This window comes from Momordica charantia (assembly GCF_013281855.1).
Source record: "Momordica charantia cultivar OHB3-1 chromosome 1 unlocalized genomic scaffold, Mcharantia_2.0 BLBB01000001.1, whole genome shotgun sequence".
Lineage (NCBI taxonomy): Eukaryota > Viridiplantae > Streptophyta > Magnoliopsida > Cucurbitales > Cucurbitaceae > Momordica > Momordica charantia.
Window position 1 is genome coordinate 16,678,097 of NW_028275157.1, and position 10,481 is coordinate 16,688,577.

At 36.6% G+C, this 10,481-nt stretch overlaps 1 protein-coding gene across 1 annotated transcript; it reads left to right on the forward strand.

Moving 5' to 3' along the window:
- Positions 1-1,466: 1,466 nt before the first annotated feature.
- Positions 1,467-10,199, forward strand: LOC111005412 (glucose-inhibited division family A protein). Its single transcript, XM_022276893.2, has 13 exons — positions 1,467-1,811; positions 2,024-2,175; positions 2,445-2,536; positions 3,160-3,273; positions 4,607-4,937; positions 5,315-5,494; positions 6,101-6,181; positions 7,212-7,430; positions 7,628-7,770; positions 8,471-8,637; positions 8,928-9,145; positions 9,253-9,345; positions 9,572-10,199. Exons 1-13 carry the CDS (start codon positions 1,622-1,624, stop codon positions 9,776-9,778), a joined length of 2,187 nt encoding a protein of 728 aa, XP_022132585.2. The 5' UTR covers positions 1,467-1,621; the 3' UTR covers positions 9,779-10,199.
- The last annotated feature ends 282 nt before the right edge of the window (positions 10,200-10,481 follow it).

Consider the following 10,481-nt stretch of genomic DNA (forward strand, 5'->3'; position numbering starts at 1 on the left):
CTTTTTTTTTTTATCCGAGTTGATGTAGGGTTGAAAATAAAATAATATATAACAGGTTACTTTGTAGGCAAACCCAATTGAATGTTTGAATCATCGTCCAAATATATTGTTAAAATTAAAACAAAAACAATATTAGAGTTTTTTTTTTAATTCTACGTTTTAGTGGAATTATTTAATGACTGAATTTTCTGCCTTGGTCAATTTTTACTTTTGTGCAAAACTTAATTTTTATTAAGTCGGTGGATCTTTTTCTTTAATTAAACGAGATGATCTAATAAAACGTATTATTTTTAAGATATTTTTTTTTAATTCACCAGAAGCTTGTAAATCTTTATCGCGTATACGTGTGTACATAAGTCATACGACAATTACAAATTCCATGGGTTGCAAGATTAGTATTTGTGGCCCAATCAATTAAGGGAGCCACGATTCATAGTACAATAGTTTATATGCTATAAAATTGACTGACCAAATGGTCGACTCGTTGGTCGGTTTTCAATAGACTAATTTTTTTATGGGTCTGGGTCGCGACGAGGCTAGGTCGTGGTGTAAAATGATTGGTGGGGGGTTCGGAACTAGGGGGGTTAGGTCGTGGTGTAAACTATCTAGCGAGACTCTAAGTGATAAGGGATTGGGTTGTAGCGGCAATGGGTGGCAGTCGAGGACGATGCGACGCAAAAGGGAGAGGAGGAGGATGAGGTGGCTGTCGGTTAGGAATTTGAGGCAAGGTATGGAAGGGAAGGGGGAGGGGGAAAGAGAGATACGAACAATTTAAAATGAGAGGAGAGAGGTGGTGACTCTAAGTTGCTTATTGGATCAATTAGTTTTTAAGGTTTTTTCTTGGGCGACGACCAACTAGATAGGAAAGTCTTTAATCGACCGACCACCCCTATTACGAAAACTGACTGATCGACTTGGTTCTATCGATTTCGCTTTCAATTTATCGGATTGGTTTTACCTACACTTGGGACACCTCTACTTTCTATAATAAACTTATTATTATTATTATTATAATATTTTTTTAAGTACAATACGTTGGGGAGAGGGTTCGAATTTACAATTTCTTAGTTGGAGACCTATACCAAGCATCACTCAACTATGTTTGTTTTGGCGTTTTTAGAATAACTTATGCAGCCCAAATTCCTTCCCTCCATCTTTATGCCAAATTGTTTTCATTCTTCAAATTTCAGCTTCCATCCGTACTCTCACTTGAGTCTCGACAATTACCATCCACCGTCATTGTCTCTATTTACTAGATCGTTGGACTTCTTTCTCACCTATGTTATTCTCCCGTCGAGCTTTCTCATCTAAACGGTAAAACTTCCTCCAATCAATTGACAATGTTATCGCTTCCACGTAGCTCACATATATCAGACTAAAAGTCTTGGTTCGAATTTATGCCACGGTAGTTAAAATAAATAATAATGAAAATAAAACCCATAAAAGTCACAACTATGCGTTTCTACCAATCCAGTGGATTTTGCTAAGAAAAGGAAGGGCGCAGATGAACCACAAAGTCATCATCGTCACACTCCCAGTTCAAATTTGTTCTCCTTCGCCCACGACCTGATGCTACTGCTCACATGCCCGCACTGGTAACTCTTAACATCCGTTGTAATTCATGGCAGCTTCAGGAATGCTTACGTTTCACCTCCCTCGCCTCATCCGCCATCTTCCCTTCCTTTCTCCATTCAATCCTTCCGTTGCTCTTCACGTATTTCGCCGGAAACTACCGCCCAGCTACCCTGTCAGATTCGGCCGCAATTGCATATCTAGGAGGTCGTTCGTTGCTGCCAGTTCAAGTTCTCAAGGTTTGGTTCACTCTATGTAGTCGTTTTCGTGCGTTTTCGGCATTGTTGGGACGAGGGTCATTGTTAAATTTTTGAACAGACCAAAAACGGAACACTTATGAAGTATATGGAACTATATTGTTGAGTAATCAAGTGGGGGTTGTCGAGCTCTTGGTAACTGGAATAACATTTCTGCTGCATATTGAAGTTGTTTGCCCTTTTATGTTGTATAGACTTGAGAAACCACGTTGGGGCCGCCGACGAAAAATACGATGTTATAGTCGTAGGAGGAGGGCATGCAGGTTGTGAAGCTGCACTTGCATCTGCTCGTTTAGGGGCAAAAACTCTTCTTCTGACACTCAATATTGATCGTATTGCTTGGCAGGTTGGTTTTGTATATTCATGGAAGGACTATATCGCTGGAAAACTCTTTCTTTCCCTTTTCATTTTTTGTGGTTTTTGTAATTGTTGTTGTTTTTTTTTAATTATTTTTTTAAACATATAAGAAACAAGATTGCATTAAAATGTGGAGTTCGAAAAAGTATCTCAATGGCCAACAAAATTGTAAGGGTATAATTACAAAAATATTTAGATTTCAAAGACCAAAAAGGCATATAGCAGGAAGACATTCTTAATCTTAAAGTTTGATTTCAGCCTTGCAATCCAGCAGTAGGTGGGCCAGCAAAATCTCAACTTGTGCATGAAGTGGATGCACTAGGGGGTGAAATTGGTAAGGTCGCTGACAGGTAATATTATGTACCTCCTAATTTCCTTGCATACTATTCTCCTTATATTTCCAGAGAGAGCATGATTGTTCATTCTCATGATATTTAGAATGAATACTAATATAAGAAGTTGTTATTGGCATCTATACATATTTATTTACCTTTTATTTGGAAGCAGTTATTTGCTTAGTTAAATCAAACTATAGATAATACTTGGACAAAATCATTAAAGATAAAGATATCCTTTCTTTAAAAAGAGATCAATACTTGCATGGATAGGATTGAGATCATCCTTCTTAAATCATGGTCCTACTCTACTCAAAGCTTTAAAGTGATGGCTTTGATTGTATGATCTTCCACTCAAAATCTCTATGGGAGTAATTGAAATGTGCTGGAAGTTCCTGCTCAATGGTTGTAAAGCATATTTTGTAGTTTGCTTCCCTACCCACCTTTGATTCTAGTATATTTTTAGTTTTGATTTATATCTCATCGCTCTCTACACACTCCCTAGAGCCATGCCTCATACCTCACATCTCACGGGTCGTTGCGTTTCTTTTTTGCTCTCTGTCCCTTCTCCTCTTGGTAATGATCTCATTCACAGTATATGCTATTGGTATTGTACTCACATCATTCTTCATCTTCAGATGCTATCTACAAAAGCGTGTACTTAATGTTTCTAGAGGCCCTGCTGTACGGGCGTTGCGTGCTCAAACTGATAAAAGGGAGTATGCACTTTTAATGAAGAGTATTGTGGAAAGGCAAGTTTCTTGAGTTTTTCGTTTTTTCTCTTTAATATACTATTATCTCTAGCAGCCACCTAATTTTTGAAGTGATTGTTGTAACTTTCAGCTTTCTTTGGTTGATTGCGATATACAATCTCTGTCAGGGATTTTTTTTTGCTTTTACTGAATATTTAGCAAGATCTCAACGTGACAAGCACTATTTCTCTGATCCGAACTCTTTTATCGTGCAATCTATTAGTCATGATTATATAGAATACACTCTTTATTCTTGTTGTGAACACTAGGCTTTCTAATGCAATTTGATGCTTGCCAATCAGCACCCTATTTTAAATTTGAACAAGTCCATTCAATATTATTGAACACGACTTGTGTATCATTTACTCAAATGACTTTCTTTATAACATGATATGAATTTAACAGGTTTGTCAAATATTGTAGGATGGTTGTAGTGTTTGAAAGATCACATTTACTTGAGCATTTTTTTTAAATAATAAATTTGTCTCTATTACACGTGAGTGACAAATTTTCTTTCTTTTAACATACAGGGATGGATTTCCTTTTTAAATGGTCAGGTCTTAAGATTGCTGAAATAGATGTCTATATCAAACCAAATTTTCTAATTTTTGTCAATTGAAGGCTTGGAGGAAGCACAACTGCTTCATAGTCCAATGTCCTAACCACTAGGGAATGGGACCATAACTGCATCAAGAGGATGAGGCAAGGGACTCTTGCCCCCTTTTCTTCTCTTAATTGTGGTGATGTTTTGGGTAGCAGATTGATCATGACTATGTGGAAGTTGGCTCGAAGGATTACACATTAGTAAAGAGAGTATTATCTCTTGTCTGGATTGATCCGTGATCCTTCAAGTGTGTCCTATTGTAGATCTTTTTTGTCCCAATTTTAGTACTCTTTGGTTATGATTGTTTCCTCGATTTGGAAGGTAATGTCCCCCTTTGGTAAGCTGAAGGAGCATGAATCACAAGGGAAGATGTTTGACTTCTTCATAGTTCCATATCCTATGATCTTCCTCAGGGTTTGCAACAAATTATCTGATAAAACAAGAAGGAATGTAACGATCCTTTATTTCTCTATCATCAAAATTTCTTCTTTCAATTCCACTCATGACCTTCACTGATTTGGACTTCTTTACTAGTGTTTATGTTTAAATTAAGATCAGAGAGAACTGGGAACTGGTCTTTCAAAGATAGAGCAACAAAGTATTCTCCTTGAAATGAACTTTACTACCTCTCGAATGCATATAGATTGAAATGCAATACCTAGGGGGAGGAAGAAACCCAAGCTAACTGCAAAGGCCACTTATTAACTAATGTAATATTTTTCCTTGCAGCACTCCTAATCTTTCTATTAGAGAGGCCATGGTGACAGATATTTTAGTAGGAAAGAATGACAATGTGGAAGGTGTTTGCACCTTTTTTGGAATGAACTTCTACGCCCCTGCAGTTATTCTCACTACAGGAACATTTATGAGTGGTAAAATTTGGGTTGGTAGAACTTCCATGCCTGCAGGAAGAGCTGGTGAATCAGCTTCACATGGACTCACTGAAAACTTACAGCGTCTTGGATTTGAAATTGATCGGTTGAAAACAGGAACCCCAGCTCGTGTGGACTGCCGAACTGTTGATTTCTCTGCACTGGAACCCCAACATGGTGATGAAGAGGTCCTTGCATTTGATCTCATACGTAGGTTCAGTAGATTTGAAGTATCACTCTCATATTCATGGCATGCTTCTCATTTTTCTTTATGTGGATCGAGTTGTCACCTGTTATCCTGCATTGTGTATCTGAGCATCATCATCATCATCTTGACATGTCTTTATTGCTCTATTGTTGAATTGGTACTAGGTAGAGCAACCTTGTCATTCGTTGGGTGCCCTGTTAGAGAACTCATTGGAAATTTACGTTTAAAATATGATTAGCTCCTATAATTTAAGCCTGTTAAATATAACAATATCTACATTCATTTTTATTTTTTGCTAGATTTTGCAGCTCTAAGTAATAAGTATTTGTCTTCTAAGATTGACCTGGTTATAAACAGGTCAATTGGTTTAGTTTTGATCCTGATTTTCACATAGAGAGAGAGCAAATGTGCTGCTATTTGACTCGCACTACAAAAAGTACACATGAACTTATCAAGGAGAACCTGCACGAAACTCCCACTTACGGAGGCTGGGTGGAAGCAAAAGGGCCTAGATATTGCCCTTCTATTGAAGATAAGGTACAGATTCAAGCCTTTCAAGGCTTGAACTTCATGGTTGATGTCTAATTTTCAGTTAAGTGCAATTAGAGTGGTTTGAAGAAACATTTCTTAGAAGAATGTAGAATGTAATGGTTATTCTTTCTCTCCTTACAATTATTTGAAAAAAGTGTTACTCTTGCGAGCAAATCCGTTTGAGTATGAGGAAACCCTTACATGCTTTCTTTCTTGTTTGTTTAATTTTTCATCATGTAATTGAGAAAATACCTCTATACAGATAATAAAAAAGGTTAGAGTAGGTTAAAGTTAGAGGAAATTACTTCAATTACTTGATGTGACACAACTTTAAAGGGTATTTTAAAGATTACATTATCAGATTTACACGAAAGGTTTAGTTTGTATGAGACCCCTATTCTATGGAACCATTCTTGAAGTTGAAACTTCTAGATCCAATATGGAAACAAACTAGATAGATTGTTGAGATAAAATTAGTTTTTGGACTACGGCAGTACCTTGCAATTGTCTTTTAATATTTTTGTAGTTATCTTATCTCATCATTCGATCTAATTCCCCTTAAATAAATTTGTTTATTTTATTGATCTAATTTGTTTATCTTTCATCTTATAGATTGTGAGGTTTCAAGATAAAGAGTCTCATCAGATTTTTCTTGAACCAGAGGGCCGAAATGTGCCTGAGCTCTACGTGCAGGTGCTGTAAACATCAACTTTTTATTTATTTATTATTATTATTTGATAATACCTGGATGCAAAGAAATTATTTTTCTGGAGGAAGAAATCAATAAAGGTAAGATGCAAAACTTAAAAGGATTGCTTTTTTTTCTCTTCTTAATATTTCTTTCTTTCTTTTCTGAAATGGATATTTCATTGATGTGATAAAATATAAAGGGGAAGGAAGAAGCCCAAGCTAATCAAAGTAACATAAAAACCTTCCGATTAGCCAAAAGACCAACCTACTAACCAATCTATAATTTGTAAGGAGAGTAAACTTTACACCCGTCTAGAGCATGTAAAAGAATCGTATCTATGTATATGTCAAAAGAGAGGAAAATGTCATTGAAAGTGTTATGGTTTCTTCAATCCATAATGTAAAAAAAAGCTCTATTAATCTACAACCATAAATTTGTTCACTCCCTTTGGGAGTTTATATCTCTTGAACTCTAATTTCCTTTTCGGTATTTCAATGAGACGGTGGTATCTTGTGAAAAAAAAAATCTACAACCATAATTCTCCTTTTCTTTGTTAAATGGATGGCCCATCAAGATTGTAGATTGGAGAGCACTTGTATTAATGGGGAGAGGGATTTGCCAACGGAAAGAAGAGACTAGAGAGCCTCATCACTCAGAATGCCAGAACTTAAAGGGAAAGCTGCAAATGTAAAAGAGATGGCTTTGTGTTTCTGAATTCCTTTTACACATAATCCACCAATTTGGAGATAAGGCCATAAAGATGTTCCTTCTTTGGACTCTATTGTGAGTGTTATCTAATTGTCATCTCCATAGTGATGGCATGAATGATTGAGCACATCATCTGGCCTTCATTGGCCTTAAAACTCCAAAGTTTCTTTTCTTCTTCCTCATTCAATTATTTTGTGACAATGTCTGAAGAATTTGTTTCAGAATTGGAAAACTAAAAGACCAATATCCAAACGATAAGTTGCATTTCTTTAAGTATTGTCCTATATTGCTTCGTTCTGTTCCTTGATCTAGCACTCTGTGCAGGGATTCTCTACTGGTTTGCCAGAACGATTACAGTTGCCACTTCTGAGAACTTTACCAGGCCTTGAGAACTGTTCGATGCTCAGACCTGCATATGCTGTAGAGTATGATTTCTTGCCTGCTCATCAGTGTAGCAGATCTCTAATGACAAAAAAAATTGATGGACTTTTCTTCTCTGGTCAAATAAATGGAACCACTGGGTATGAAGAAGCAGCTGCACAAGTATGCATCTTACCGTCCCCTATTTGATTTGTTGCAAAATCTTATTCATCTGAAGTTGTTTATTACCGTATTTGAAAGAACATAATATTGTCATTTCTACCTGTTGTAGAATAGCTATGTTGTTGGGCCATTATGATTGCTGTGATGTAATTCAATATATTAACATTTAAACCTGGTTGGTTCATTGTATGATGTAGGGAATTATATCTGGCATCAATGCTGCCAGATTTTCAGATGGCAAGTCCCTTATTGTTCTCGAGAGGGAAAGTAGTTATATTGGGACCTTAATTGATGACCTCGTCACCAAGGACCTTCGCGAGCCTTATCGTATGCTGACGAGGTATTTGTTCAATATATTGTTCTGCCTATTTGAATTTCTTTCCTTATTCTCCTCGCTTATTGGTAATAGACTAGAGACATGACTATTAATTTCTTAATACCAAAAATGAATTAACTATAAACCCAATTTGATGCCGAATATATCATCTAGGCATCTGTTGGGATCATAATCATCTTCAAGGATTCATAGAAGTGCTGTTATCAATCAACTATTTTTTCCACATCCAGAATGAACTATCTGGGCCTCTTCAGAAATATACTAAATTAGTTCTTATTTGTAGCTGTCTTACACGCAGGTCTTCTTATTCAGGATAAGAAGTGAATTAGTTCGTAATTATATTGTTATGTCTTTTAGGCATTTCAAGTTTTAGTATATCTCATCACTCTCGTTTTAGATATTACTACATACGTCAATTATTTTAAGTTCTAATTTTTTTTCCTGTTCTTTCTTATCATTCCACTGAATAGGAATGGAAAGCAGGAATATTTTAATATCAGTCAAGGAATAATTGACGGCCTGATTTTTTATCATTATCAATCATGTTCTGCCCTCTGCTTCTCTCGCTATAATCATGCGATCTTGTATATTCCTTGTAAATCTAAAACCACAAACAGAAAATGAGACTGTTATACTTACAGTATCATCAAATATTTTTCATGTCTCTTAGTTATCATAAAAGAAAACTTTTACCTGTTTGTAGCCGCTCAGAACATCGATTACTTCTCCGATCAGACAATGCAGATAGCCGTCTCACACCTCTTGGCCGTGAAATTGGGTTAATAGATGATAGGCGGTGGAAGCTATACCAAGAGAAGCAGGGTAGAATTTCGGAAGAAAAGAAAAGATTGAGAACTGTCAGGATATCAGGTTTGTCAATAGTTTCCTTTCCTTTAGCATATTACCATACAGTGAAAATACAGAAAAAAAATTCCCATTGTTTGATGAAGTGGTGTATTAAGATCAAGAATTTATCTAATATTAGTGCTCGAAAGAATTAAATTCTAAACTAGAAAATGCAGCATTTGGGTGTCTAGAGTGTGCTTATGATTTTCACTTTTTTCTTTATCTTCGTCTAGCTTTGTTTCTCATAACAAAATATTCAAAATGCGAATTTCTGAGGTTTGGTAGATCATAGATGTTTCATATTTTCATTCTAGGAGGAGAGCTGGCTGCTGATGTTTCTCGCTTGTCTGGTCAGCCTGTGAAGGACTTTTCGACATTGGAGAGTCTTCTTAAGAAACCACACATAGGATATAATGTTTTTGATGAGCATGGTTTCGGGAATAAACTCTTAACCAAATCAGAAAAGGATTGTGTAGAGATTGACATCAAATATGAGGGGTTCATTCTGCGGCAGCAAACGCAACTCCAGCAGGTTCAAACATTTTCCTCCCTTCTTTCCACTGTATTAGTAGGTTTTTTTTTCCATTAATTATACCTTCTGTTCTTTGAACTTTTCCCACCTCATTGTTTTGCTTGTAGATGGTTCATCAACAACATAGGGTACTTCCTGAAGACTTGGATTACTATGCAATGACAACACTGTCTCTTGAAGCTCGCGAGAAATTATCTAAGGTTCGTCTTTTATATCAATGTCTTTGGGGTGAATGTCATTATTGGATGTTTCTGTTTTAGGTAACCTCTTTACTAGCATGAGGTACACAAATTCAAGATAAAACTGAAATAAACATGTAAGAAGAAGCAGCAGCCTGGAAGTAATTTGGAGCGAGGGCAGTTTTTCAAGGCAGGCCAAGTTGATATTTTTGCAACTTTCACTTAACCATCCCTGTTATACTTTCAGGTGAGGCCACAAACTATTGGTCAAGCAAGTAGAGTTGGCGGGGTAAATCCTGCTGATATCACTGCTCTCCTTATCATCCTAGAATCCAATCGAAGGAAAGCCCAGGAGATGAGGCGCCATCAGATGCTCAGTTCCATCGTTAGAGAACCTACCAATACAGGAGAACGCCCTTCTGCAGTTCACTTGGCCGAGACGACCAGTTCTTGACATGTCTTTGGTGGTTTAGAGAATTCGATGTCTGAGTCAGAAGTACTGCATTCTGCAGTACATGGCTTTCTCAAGATCATTCTTCAAATGAGTAGGAAGAAGCTATCGTTTGGAGGTTTTGAATCATTCTGGGGTGACAAGCCAAATGGATTGCAGCGTTCTTGTTTGGCAGCTGGGATTCTCAGGGAAATTGTTACACACTCATAGTTCGACCACTGTCCTCGATCAGTGCCGCAGTATCGAAGGACATTTTTGGCTACAGTAGAAGTTGTCTCCTTGGATAATTATTCGTACGAAAGGCATTTTCCAATGCTTGTGATGAATTAATCTTGAATTATGTTTCCTACATCATATTGTAGTGAAGACTCTTGTAAGCTGTTACTATAAGAAGTGGAAAGAATTAAAAAATGTGTTTCAATGACGCAGAATTGCTCGATTTAAGTTTTGAATTTAGCATTCAATAGAGTCGTTCCATTTGCAGACACGTTAACGGATTTTAAAACTATCATAAACTTGCTATCATGGCTGCACATTGCTTGCCAAATAGCATACATATTGCACTTGTAGAGGTGAGAACTTGATCGTGAGAATTTGACTAATGAAGACATTTTTTTATCTTTTTGCCCTTGAACTATTCTTAAATTACAAAGTGAGTATCATGGACCCTTTTAAATGAAAGTCTACGTATTTTATATGACAATCT